Source organism: Bubalus bubalis, chromosome 4 (genome assembly GCF_019923935.1).
Source record: "Bubalus bubalis isolate 160015118507 breed Murrah chromosome 4, NDDB_SH_1, whole genome shotgun sequence".
In the NCBI taxonomy this organism is placed as follows: Eukaryota; Metazoa; Chordata; class Mammalia; order Artiodactyla; family Bovidae; genus Bubalus; species Bubalus bubalis.
The window spans coordinates 69,406,944-69,420,510 of record NC_059160.1 but is presented as its reverse complement, the minus strand read 5'-3'; the positions used below and the strand labels follow the sequence as shown (position 1 = coordinate 69,420,510).

Here is a 13,567-nt window from a genome sequence, read left to right as displayed (position 1 = left end):
AACCCACTCCAGTGTTTTTCCTGGAGAATCCCAGGGACGGGGGAGCCTGGTGGGCTGCCGTCTATGGGGTCACACAGAGTTGGACACGACTGAAGCGACTTAAGCAGTTAATTAAAAATTTAGTTGTAGCTAGTTTGGCACCCCACTCCAGTACTCTTGCCTGGAAAATCCCATGGACGGAGGAGCCTGGTAGGCTGCAGTCCATGGGGTGGCTAAGAGTCGGACACGACTGAGCCACTTCACTTTCACTTTTCATTTTCATGCATTGGAGGAGGAAATGGCAACCCACTCCAGTGTTCTTGCCTGGAGAATCCCAGGGACGGCGGGGCCTGGTGGGCTGCCGTCTACGGGGTCGCACAGAGTCGGACACGACTGAAGCGACTTAGCAGCAGCAGCAGCAGCAGCAATGACTGCTGTATTAGTATAGCTTTAGACAGACTGGAGCAGATTCCTCATTCAAAAAATTTAGCCCACATTTCAATTATCCTATTCTCATTCAGTGAGGGGCCAAAATAGCATCCTTAAGATACACCCTCTGTTGCACATTACACAATGAAAATTTCACTCTTCTTTGCACAACTTAAACATCTTAAAGAGCTGTTCATTATTACCAACGATCTTATTTATTCTGAAAAAAACTGATTTTCTGATATGGTTCTTCTCTTGTGATGTTAAATGGACATTGGATTTTTTTAACAGATCTTAGATTCATCAAGTTAAAACCATGGTTCCTTAATTATGATTTAATCATGTGGTCTTATAGAAAAGACTCCTATCTTACAACCAGCAACATGGTAAAGAGCAAAATTATCCTCTGCTTACAGATAATGTACCAAGTGCATAAATGCCTAACTCGTTCTTTGTATACAATCTAGCAATCTTAATAGTCAATTAGTTAACTAATGAATAATGAGAAATACTGTTCTTAGGCAATTATAGGTATAATGTGCACTTCTTGAAAGATTGTCTTAATTGTAAAAATGAATGAGCTGACCTTTTAGTAAAGAGAAAGTCTTCAAAGGTGTTGGCTAGTTCCGGCCACATACTGTCAAATTTTCCCGAAGAAGCATGTTGCCGGGCAACAGGTAGCCCAATAGAAAGAACTTTGAGGAGAGAAGATACTGCTAGTTTCCAAGTGCTTTCAGAAGGGCAGGAATACTTCAAGCTGAGGGGAACCCTAAGAGTCTGGGAAAATAAAGACAGTTTAAGATAAATACTAATTAAAACAAACACTCAGCCTTTAACTACTTTTTTAAAAAAAATTACAGCTTCTCTTTGTTCTTATAAAAAATAAGATAAGTATTTTCATTTTAAATAGATGTTACTTTCTAGAAAGGCCAATTCTCAGACATGGTTTTCAAATCATACTACCTAGGAAGATATACTTTTAAGTCCTATGTCCATTTTACAAACAATGACCCTGAAGAAGTAATAACTGTTTTTGGACCGTAGTTTCTCATCATAAAATATAAGGATGTTTTCTGAAAAGTTAAGATTAAGAGTAGTAAATTTACAATCTTGCAGCTTCTCTAATGCAGTTATAAACTTAGAGCATTCTGCCGTAGTTCTGGCAAAAACTAATTTGATGAATGGGGTCTCTTCTATCCAAGAGAGATCAATAATTTTTACTAATAGTTAGGTAAACATAGCCTAGAGAATATTACTATGTTTTATATTTTATCTCTAAAATTTTTTGAATTTTATATTCTACACTAACATTTTAATGTACTTTCTTCCTTTTGCAAATATTTGAGAAAAACTGGTAATTTAAGAATTTGGTTGACTTTATCTTTAAAGTCAGAGCATACCATCTGTATAGTGACTGAAATAATGAGACTTACTTTCTAATTGGTCACCTTGCTGTTAATCATTAAAGAACTAATTTGGTGGCTTAGAATGAAGTTCCCTGGTCATAGTTCTATCCAACAACTAGACGACTAGATTGACCCAACCATCACAGTGAATTAGCCCAGAGCACCATCAATAAACAGTTCCAATATACCATCTGATTATGTTCATGAGAGTGCCCAGACTCTATTTTTATATAAAAATTCTAGTCTGAGAAAGATAAAAATTAAAAGAGATACATTTTCATAATTCAATGTTATGGAGTGAATCTAAAATCTGATTTCATCTTCCACACAAATTATTATTGAATACTTACATACTGAACATGTGAACCATTACACAATATTATGATAACAAAAGATAATTTAGCCTACCCAGAATCTTTTTCCCCTCCCCACATCCAGTTGGAAATTAGGGTAAGGAGATGATTAGTTTATTAAGCCAATCAATCTATTCCATTTCTCTGGCCATAACCACTGGTTCAAGACTAGGCATGGAACTAAAGCTGGTTTATTTAAGGCCAACTGTAGTAACTTAAGAATAATCTGATACACACACACACACACACACACTTGCTGCTGACATATAATCCCTTTATTAGCCTACAACTATGAGGAAATACATAGGATATGCAGTCAACCTTTGGAAATCAGAACAAGGAAGAAAAAAATTTAGTTTCTGGAGATAGTACTGAACCACTGGATACACCAATCCCAAAGCCCTCCCTCTAATCTCTGACTTTTCCAACTAAGCATGCCCTTTTATTCTTAAAGCTAGTCAGAGACTGAATGTGTGTCATATGCCAACAAAAGAACACTAAATTATACATGGGCCACTCTGAATTAACAGGTTATAATTTAAGATTAGATAGTTTACTACTAGATTAATAGTTTACCAGTGTCAAGGGAATGTTAAGTACAACAGATACATTTGACTTATACATTTTTTAAAAAATATTTAATGAATATAGAGACTGGCATATCCTATATACTCAATAAATGTATGTGAAACTAGAAAATTCAGTTCTTGCTGTCACAAAGCTCAGTTTCCAAGGAAGGAAGAGCCTTGTCCAATTAACACAATACATGTAGTAAGTGGAATCAACAAACTGTTCAAAAATACAGAAAACAGATTATTTAATTCCATTAAAAATACAAACTGATTCATATCACTCCTCCAAGTTCAGCTCTTCAGTGGTTAAAGAAGGTCTGATTCCTTATGATGGCTTGTAAAACCCAAAGCCAGTTTTTCAGACCTATTCCAGGCCCTGTTAGCTCCCTAAGTGGGATTTCTCAACAATGCTTTAAAAATATACCATGATCTTTATGTTGTTTAATTGATCTAGAACTCCTTCTCCCTTGTTGCTGGGTATTCCTTCTCCAAATGTTACTTTATTTAACCCTTGCCAGAATCCCATTGGCAGTTTAGTTATTTCCTTGTCTACAGAGGGAAGGGAGAACTTAATTTTTATTCAATACTGACTACTTGGCAAGTATTGTTAAATGCCATATTTCACTTGAATCTCTTAATGGTTAAGACATGAAATTTGCATTGTATTATCCTTCTTTTACAGATGAGAAACACTCTCAGTTTCATTTGCTCCAAAATCACAGAGCAGCAAGTACACAGCAGTGCACTATGCTAATCCAGCTTTCTCTGAACACAAAGCTGCCTCTACTTGGAGGTCTTCACTTAGTACTCAATATATTGCATTATTATTTTCCTTCTTATAGATCCTTTATTGAATTATTAAATGTATGAACTATCTTATTCATTTTTAATCTCTACTATTTCTTAGTACCCGCGACAGAGGTGCTTAAAATTTATTCTCAACAAATCAGGAGATACAAGACAGTTTTGAGGGGATGAGTGGTGAGGGGCAGAAAGAACTATGACAGAAAATCAAGGGAAGAAACAATTTTAAGAAGGCCAGGGGCTTCGCTGGCGGCTCAGTGGTAAACAATCTGCCTGCCAAGGCAGGGTACATGGGTTCAATTCCTGGTCACGGAAGATCCAACATGCACTTGAGCAACTAAGCTCTTGTGCCACAACTGTTGCGCCTGTGCTCCACAACAAGAGAAGCCACCGCAATGAGAAGCCTGCACGCTGCAACAAAGAGTAGCCCCAGCTCACCCCAATTAGAGAAAAGCCCACGCAGCAACAAAGACCCAGCACAGCCAAAAATAAATAAAGCTATTTTTTAAAAAAAGGCCAGAGCAGTACCATATTAACAAGGAAAATCAAGAATTAGAAAGGGCTTAGAATTTAAAGACTTTTGTCTTCTGTAACTTCAAGTAAATAGTTTTTTTAGCAGAATATGGAAGTGAGCCTGGGTACAACAGGTTAGAGTGAGTGGTGGTTAGGTGAAGGCTACAAGTTGTTTAAAGGAGCTTAGAAGTAAAGGAAAGTTGAAAGAGAACAATTTTGAGTAAGAAGTCAAATGAGAGAAAGATTTTACATAAAAGGCTTAAACTTATTCCCAGGATAAGTATAACAGGCTGAAAGAATTAACAACAAAGAAAGGTGGGAACAGAAAAGGATGAACACAAAAAGAAGGATGAGCCTTGGAACAGAGAAAGGTCTTCTTCCTTGAGGGAAGTGTTCAGCATGCATGCGTGCTAAGTCACTTCAGTCGTATCTGACTCTGTGGGACCCAATGGACTATAGCTCGCCAGGCTCTTCTGTTCATGGGATGCTCCAGGCAAAAATACTGGAGTGGGTTACTGTGCCCTCCTCCAGGGGATCTTCCTGACCCAGGGACCAAACCCACATCTCTTATGTCTCCTGCATTGGCAGATGGGTTCTTAACCACTAGTGCCACCTGGGACATATTCCCAGGATAAAGTATAAGAGGCTGAAAGAATTGCCAGCAAAGAACGGTGGGAAAAGAAACGGATGAACACAAAGAGAAGGATGAACCATGAACAGAGAAAGGGCTTCTTCCTTGAGGGAAGAGAGTTCAGATCAGACTGTAATTATCCAGTAAATAAAAGCATCTACCTATTAGAGTAAGAGCAAGGTTTAGGTTTGTCCTTCAAAACAGAGGGGGAAAAAAGGAAATAAACTTTGGAGGAATGGGACACACACAACAGCAGATGAATTTTAATAATGGTTGTCCATGCACTGAGGAACTGGCTTTCAAAAAAAGTATGCATGATCAGTTAAATCGATAGGATGAATTGTGAATTTCTCCTTGAATGCTTATCAAAGTATGAGAAGTACTGTCCTAAGAAACAAGATGCTTATTGTCTTGTGCCAAAGATAAAAAATCATAAAATCGAATGCATATTTTAAAATATTTTTTATTAAAAAAACCTTCTCATTTCATAGCAACAGCTTCCTAAATAATATTCATGAATGTTGGAGCAAAATCATTATAAATAATAACAGATTATATTTTTCCATTTATTTTAATATATGACAATATACAATTACCTAAAGATAAATTTCAATAATGTTATCATCATTAAATGAAAGTATAAAAATTTTTTAAAAAGATACCTTAATAATATTCTGGAGTACTTTCTCATTCACCACTGCTTTGTGACAGGCTGTTTTTTGATATAAATCCACAACTACGTCTAAAGACCTTTCAGCAAATGGTACATAATTCAAGGCAACCCATTCCGCCTAGAAAGTAATATTTTCACATGGAGTTAAAATAAAAATGAGATTAAATGAAATCATATTGTTTTCAAAGTGAAAGCTTCTTTGTCTTAAAGTTCAGGCCTTGGTTTTAGGTCAGATTGTTTTATTACATGCAAAGTTTTCAAAGAGATATAATTTCATGAAAGAGTAATTTTCAGCCAGGCAAAAATTAAAACTATCAGAAAAAGTACATAGAGCATTCTATCAAAAACTGGGAAAGATGTACTTTATTTGTTGCCAATAGGTTAGGACAATTTTAGGAAATTTAACTCACCGGTGCAAATAGTTGGATCTATTGTGATTCCATTGTGTTGCAAGACAAATAGAATGAGAAAAGTTAATACACATTAAACTACTTTTCGGACCATGTAAAATTATAATTTTTATGTTGAGTGAACAAAATCAGCATGTGCATGCATTCAGAAATTTATTTTTCCCCTAAGCCAAAACAAAGTTAAAATTTGCCAACTATGGCTAAAAAATCTTTTATGTAAAATCCAACTAAATTTCACACCAGTAGTAGACAACTTCTCATTTCTTCATTTTCTATTGCAGTTATCTATTTTAGATAAGAGTAGGACTAGGCATAGGGATTTAGAAGCCATTTTATAGTATAATGAGGACACCAAGAAAGGAACTCTGAAGAAAGATGTACTACAGAGTATCAGGAAAGGCCAAGCTTTCTGGAGAACCACTTGGGAAAAGAAAGCAATAAACAATTTAAAAAAAAAAAAAAGAAGGGGCACAGGTTTTCCAAATAATGTTTCTTTCCAGTTTAAACTGTTAATAGAAATATGAAAGTTTATTTGTGAAAGAAAAAGTTTGGAGATAAAGTCCATCTTAAGTGGAACTGACTACATTTATAAGACATGAAATTTTACAGAATAAATATAATTTATAGCAAATTACCTGATTATATTTTGCATTTGCAATGTGTTTTGTTTCCAGCTGTCCATACTGTGGAGGTTTACATGAAAATTCTACAAATGCCAGTAACTGGTCAAATATAGCGGGATACATTATCTGCATGTTTTCTGGTCCTACACAGATGGCCTATAAAACAATATATGAACAATAAAATGTATAATCTGAACTCCATTAAGTTCTTTACCATTTATGCTTTTGTTTAACCAAAGAATCTTAAAGACTGTCTTATTTTATGTTAAGCATTATATACTTTTTGAAGCCCTGAAGGACATTTAAACTATTTTAAACTAATATTGAATAAAGTATAGGCTAAATACTTTAATCAGCTAAAAAATACTTTTTAATTAAAAGTGTGGCTTATTACTTAGCAGACTAAACAAAGGGCAAGCACTTAAAGAGAAGTCATGGGCCATTCTGAGGTTCCACAATCTGATCATTTGTTCAGTAACACACACTTTAGACAATTTAGAATGCTTCACTGACCAAAATGAGATTGACTTCTACTTAAGTGCTTAACTGATGACATTAGTTCATGAAAATGACAGCTTATGCCTGCACCATGCATGGACCAGAGACTTTAACAAGTAAGCATGTTCATTACAGTTGGGAAAATAAGTCATGAATGAAAATCTGTTTCTAAAAGAAATGTATGTATTAATTTTTAACTGGGCAGTGTATATTTAGCATCTAATGTATCAATACATAGACTTGATATAAAACAAGAAAAAAATTTAATAAAAATTAAACTTAATGCTACAATTTCATAAAACAAAGAATAAATTGTATATTCAGACACTACAAATTCTAATTACATCAAATATGTTGAAAGAACTTAAATCTCATGTTTTTATTTTGTCTAGCAACAAATGTGTTTTCTCCTCCCATCCTTTCATATTTTCCTGTCTGAGCGTTTATTTTTCTCTGTAGGAAAAATATTTAATGATATAATTTATGGAGTATCTAAAATATATTTGTGCTTTCCAAAACAAAAAGCATAATCATCCTACATTTGAGGCACCTTTAAAATACAAAATCAAAATTCAAAGCATCTCAAAATTTTAAGGACTTTCTTTAAAACTATGTGTACAACATGTATATTTTCCTACAATCATGGCTTTTTTAACCCGTCAGATAACAGACCAGATTTATTCTCCCTCAGAGAATGGGTAGCCATTTAGCTTTAATAAAGTGATCTTGAGATACAAAGTAGATAAGCAAAGTGCTGCCCATACATACCATCAGATCATCCTGTAATTACAATGTGGAAAGCAGAATGAGGATATGTAATACCATCTTCCTTTATTTGGTTATTTTTCTCAGAAAAAGTGAATGAGAACTTAAAAAGTAAACAGCCTAAAAAAATTCTCTCTACTAACTAATTTCACAATCTTCTTTTTTAACTTCTTGCTGAGTCTTAACTCTTAGAATTAAATATGTAGCGATTACTGTGGAAAAGAGATAATTATCCTAAATGAATTATTTTATTTTCAATGACAAAGAAAGGCAGGCAGGAAGGAAGGGAAAGGAGGGGCGGGAGAGAGGAAGAGCAAAATTCTGTGTGAAGACCTTAGAAAACTAAGTATCAAAATTTTTCTGGAAATAGCACCAAATAATGATCTGGACTATATGTTTTGATTTTTTGTGGTGCTTTATAAACAAACAAAACAAAACTTACTAACAGTGTTACAGCTGAATCCTGAGATCTTAAAATACATAATATGGAGTCAATTTAACAACAAACTTCATCTAAGAAAAAGTTATTAGTATTGGCTTTTCTTCAATATTCTGAATCAGAAAAGCCTATAGTGTAAATCTGGTGGCAGATTTCATCCAAAAGCTAAGAATCAATAAGCATGCTTGTGAAATCACTATAGTCATGTCCAACTCTTTGTGACCCTATGGAACCATATGGACCCTATGGAGCCGAAAGGCTCCTCTGTCCATGGGATTCTCCAGGCAAGAATACTGGAATGGATTGCCATGACCTCCTCCAGGGGATCTTCCAGACCCAGGAATAGAACTTTCATCTCTTAACTTTCCTGCATTAGCAGACGGGTTCTTTACCACTAGCGCCACCTGGGAAGCCCCAATCTATCTGGACAATATTTCCTATTAATCCCTGAAAATTGTGTATGTGAAAACAAAAAAAAGAAACCGGACATCTAACATCTGACATGATTCAAAGTTTCTCTTATTAAGTCATTTAAAATAATTCATTCTGTACTTAGCATGTACTAAGGCCTTTGCAAGATAATATGATAATGAAAATAATAACAGCTAACGTTTACTGAATGTTTGTAACTGTGCCAGGCACTAAATGCCTTACAAATACTATCCCACTTACTAAGAAAAAAAGTTACAGAGTTATTATTTCCCTTTTATGGATGAGGAAGCCAAAGTACAGAGAGATTCAGAAAATTGCCCCCATTAAGTAGAAGCCCCATTCACACACAATGTGACAGTGTCTCCTGAAGTACCACTCTAGTAGTCTTGACCATGGAGGTACATATGCTACCAGTTATCAGCCTTCACAAAGGTTAGCAATAAGTAAGATAGATGCAGTCTCCTGATCTCAAAACTTAGGAAAACAGATAATCAAATTCTCATGTCCCCTAGGTATGTAAAAATATCTTGGGGAAAAAAAAAATTAGCCTATAGGACTAAGTCATTTTGGTTGGGAACTAGTGATATGAAAACCAAGAGGAAAAACATATGACCCTGAAACTCTAAACAATATAAGGGTAAATATGAAATTAGAAATGAGTTTTTCCTTTAAGAAGGAAAACAGTTTTTAATCAGTAAAGTGTTTTGCAGAATAGCTTATTAGTTTAAGAATAAACTTCCAAAGCAAGTATGTTTTGCTTGTGAAAAAATTTTCTGACACCTGTGGGGGAAAATATAAAAACACTCTTATTAATAATGAAATATGTTAAGTCTTCTGTTAGGAAATATTAAAGACCCCATATGTTTGAATCACATTCAAGTATTATGAAATATAATTTAAATAATCCCGTAAGTAATAAACAATGGCTAGAGTGAAAATTAGTAATGCAAAATGACATCAATTGATATAAGTAAAAGTTCCAAAGTTTCCAACAATAAAACTTCCTAACTTTCCAACTGAAGGTAGTGCTTTTTCGAAGCCATTAAAAAAGCTCAAAGCTCAAAACAAATGCCTGCTTGGGATGAATGATTCTATTTGCTCTCTTATTGCTAAAGCAGAGGTTTTGTTCTAAGTAAAACTTTGTTTACTATCCTCTACATATGTATAAAACCTGAATTAAACACCTGAGTAAGAGTTCTGGATTATGGGCATCCCACAAGGTCTATGCTCTCCTTTTCTAACTTTTCCATTCCCTCCACAGTAGTCTATAAACAACCTATACTCACAGTCAGGGAGAAAAAAAATTATCACTGACAGGCTACTTTTCTTCTGCCATTGAAAACAAAAGCAGCTCTTTTAATTTCAATTATGAAAAACTGATCCTCCCTATAATAAAATTATTAAAATGCCAGATTTTCTTACATTTTAAGTTTCTATACAATTTCTCTGCACAGAGTAACTAGGGGTAAGGTGGTCAAGGAATTACTGCTCAGCTAGACCTCCTCCAGAGACAATCAAGGTGTACTATGTTGTAGTAGAAACCACTATTATTACTGTGAAAGTTTTCATCAATCCAGTTGGATATAATGCAATTGTTTAATTAGAAAGCATGATCTGTAGTACCCAAATGGCTACTGATAACACATTTGTAATCAGAATCCACTTCCATTCTAATTTTGTTAGAATGTCATAACTACTTTGCTGGGATCGCGGACTCTTTAGTTCATACTTGTTTTGTTCAACATTTTGGTGGTTGTTGGTAATTGTGCTAACAATTACCTTGACAGTTTAAAGAATTCTTTGATTTTGATCTGGTCTTGTTTGCCAACTGGAATTTGCTTAACAATTTTTAGATCTGTTTTTTTTTTCGGAGTATCAAAACACACATGGGTTAAAATATATCTTTTTAAAATTTCTGTGAGGTAAACACTTTACAAATTTATTCTTATTTTTTTAATGGGTTTCTAACAATTCAAGAGCTAAAATTAAAATACAGATAAAAAATATATAATCCCATTGCTAATTAATTTTCTAATTACAGAAATACTTTACTAAAGTTATCACTCCAAAAGTATATATTCTTGTGAAGAGTTGAATGAACAAATCAAAAATGCTGGTGAACAGAAATAAGAGAATGCAGGCAGTTGCCTGAAGACTCTCAAAATAAACCTGAATTACCTTTTAAAATATATTAGAAAAATACAAATGTTAAAATTAACTGGATCTTTACAATCTTGAATGCATCCCAAAGTATAAATACATAACAATCTTGATGATCCAGAATTTATCCCAAAAATTACTTAGCAAAGTAAAAAAATTCCAGAGAACCATATGCATTATTGCTTAGACAGCCACTAAAATTCGATTACCTTTTGGAGAACATCTAGAGCTGTAAGTACAGCTTCCTGTAAACTTGTCAGAACTGCTTCAGTGTAAGATGGAAGAATGAAAGGGGAGGCATCTGAACTTATTGGGACTGAAACAGCACGGTGCAATATGACTCCCAACTTCTGCAAGTCATCCATGTTGAAACCAGTTTTTATGTGTTGGTAGAGGGCTGGAAATATCTGAATTAAAGCTGTAAGAAAAGGCTGGCTGGGAATGAAAGTTAGTTTATCCAATGTAATAGGAGGCTTGGTGCTTTCAGATCCAATTCTGTACCAGGTATTCCATGCAGCCCACCAGAGATTCAAATCTTCAAGCTCATCAGTAACTACGGGTGGCTCAGAGCTGCTATATCTTCCAAGTCTTTCTCCAATGGAATCTGTTCTTACAAATGGCCTGTTCAGGCTAGGGCCCGATATAGGCCCTAAAAGGACAGGTGCCGGGACATTAACTGCAGGTGGTGTCTCAGGCTTATCTGAGTCTCTGACAGGGGACACAATCTGTAAAATTTCCTGGAAGCTTTTCAGTGCAGCTAGAGATACTTCATTGTTTTTGCTGAGTGCTGCTGATTGTATATGGTCAAGAAGAACATCCCATGCTCTTGAAAAATCTCCTATATGAAGAAGAGGAAAAAAAATTATTACCATAAAAGTGATCAAATTGTCTCTATGAGACACTTGAAAGTTTATCTGCTTTATTTTTCTGCTTAAATTCCTACAGAAATAGAAAAAGATATGCTTAGGCACTAACAATGTGAGTTAAAACCATTACAACCCAAAAATCCAGTAAAAAAATTTTGTCAGATACAGGAATAAATGGCACCAAGAAAAGGATAATGAGTATATCAAATAAGGTTTTGAACTTAAAACTCCATAAATTTATGTATACATCCTTCTATCCTAATATTTCTGCCTAAGGAGAACAGAATAAAAACTTAAAAGAGTGAAAACAAAAAATTTTCAGTAACATCTTCAATCTAACCATCTACCTTTATTAAGATGGTCCCATTCTTAAGCATATAGGAAAAGTTATGACAGTATGAAACACGTTTTTTACCTAAATGTTGAAAATAAACTAAGTCATACTCCATAAAAATCTTAACTTTACACTTGGGTTTTCAGATTTAAATAATTTTATAGCTGCAGAATTCAGGTAAACATTTTCCCCCCATATCAGTAAGTTGCCAGGAGAACATGCACCATAAATAAGACTGTCCTTTTACCATGAGGCTAAACTTATTTCTCTCATGTAAAATCAAGTCAACTGATCTACTGTCAGCACAGCATGGGCTGAATGGTGGTTGCTGTTTCCACTAATCATTTCAATCTCTTGCTCTATTCTTGTGACCAACTGAGCACATTTATAATGAAGCTCTCTACAATGAAACCAGGTGTGGTTTGTTTCTATTATTGTTGTTGTTCAGTCATTAAGCCATGGCCAACTCTTTTGCAACCCCATGGACTGTAGCCCACCAGGCTCCTCTGTTCAAGGGATTTCCTAGGCAAAAATACTGGAGTAGATTGCCATTTCCTTCTCCATGAGATCTTCCTGACTCAGGGATCAAAGCTGTGTCTCCTGCATTGGCAGGCAGGTTCTTTACCACTGAACCACCAGGGAAGCCCTTGTTCCTTTTAAGCCAAGCAAAAAATGATCTTGTTCCTATAGACATCAGGCCCAATGGCTTTGATAACAGCATGGATTATTACTCACCTCTTTGTATTTAAATACTGTAAAAATCAGAGGAATTGACATTTTGCAAATAATAACGTAAGTAGGCTATGAAATATAGAGATAATTGTGTTTTAAAGACTTTCACTTCACAAAAGCTATCAAAGACTAGGTTTTTTCACGAAGGGATAAACCCATATAACTGAGGAAGCATTCAATGAATTGGATAGCTGGAACTAAGTCTGGTATAAAACAGTAAGCACGGCACTGCTTTACAGGATAGACTATTAACACTTGTCCAGTTATATGTTTCTTCCTCTCCATACTCTTTTAATTAAAACTGAAGTATAATTTACATACAACAAAAAAACAGGTTTTTTAGTAACTGTTCAAACAGTTTTAACAAATTTTGTTTAAAAACTATCAAAACAGCAAAACAAAATACTTCTGCTTGTTGCCATCCAAGTTCAAAAATCAGATTAAACATTACATTCACCTACCAGAATGGTGACCTAGTCTCAGGTCTAAAATATTCCATGCTATAAGAAGGAAAAATATCTGCAGTTCTTCTATTAATATACTCCATGTCTAGGAAGAAGTCCTCTTTCTAAAAGACTAAGTATAATTACATATTGTACTTCGTTATGTTAAAACATTACTTTTTAAAAAATTCTTAATTTTTTATACAATTTTCAAAGGTTATACTCTATTTACAGTTATTATAAAATACAGCCTATATTCTCCATGTTGTAAAATACATCATTCTAGCCTATTGTACATCTAATAGTTCACACCTCCCAGTCTCTTTACCTCTACGTTGCCCTGCTTCCTCCCTCTCCCCACTGGTAACAATCAGTTTGTTTTCTGTCTCTGGGAGTCTGATTCTTTTTTGTTATACTCACTAGTTCACTGCATTTTTTAGATTCCACACAGAAGTGATATCACACAGTATTTGTCTTTCTCTGTTTGACTTATTTCACTTGGCAT

The 13,567-nt window shown here is 34.6% G+C and overlaps 1 protein-coding gene across 7 annotated transcripts in view; it reads right to left on the bottom strand.

The window, feature by feature from the left end:
• MON2 (MON2 homolog, regulator of endosome-to-Golgi trafficking) overlaps positions 1-13,567 on the bottom strand; it is a 111,030-nt gene that overhangs the window by 23,612 nt on the left and 73,851 nt on the right. For 5 of the 7 annotated variants that reach the window (XM_044941578.1, XM_044941575.1, XM_006072610.3 and 2 more), the window contains 5 exons: positions 10,897-11,525; positions 6,406-6,549; positions 5,771-5,788; positions 5,350-5,478; positions 995-1,185 (listed from right to left, as the gene is read on the bottom strand). In XM_044941578.1, the coding sequence (XP_044797513.1) occupies positions 995-1,185; positions 5,350-5,478; positions 5,771-5,788; positions 6,406-6,549; positions 10,897-11,525 (1,111 nt within the window). Of the gene's footprint in view, positions 1-994; positions 1,186-5,349; positions 5,479-5,770; positions 5,789-6,405; positions 6,550-6,595; positions 7,672-10,896; positions 11,526-13,567 lie in introns of those variants that run through there. The other 2 variants (XM_006072611.3, XM_044941579.1) reach the window with 2 other exon arrangements.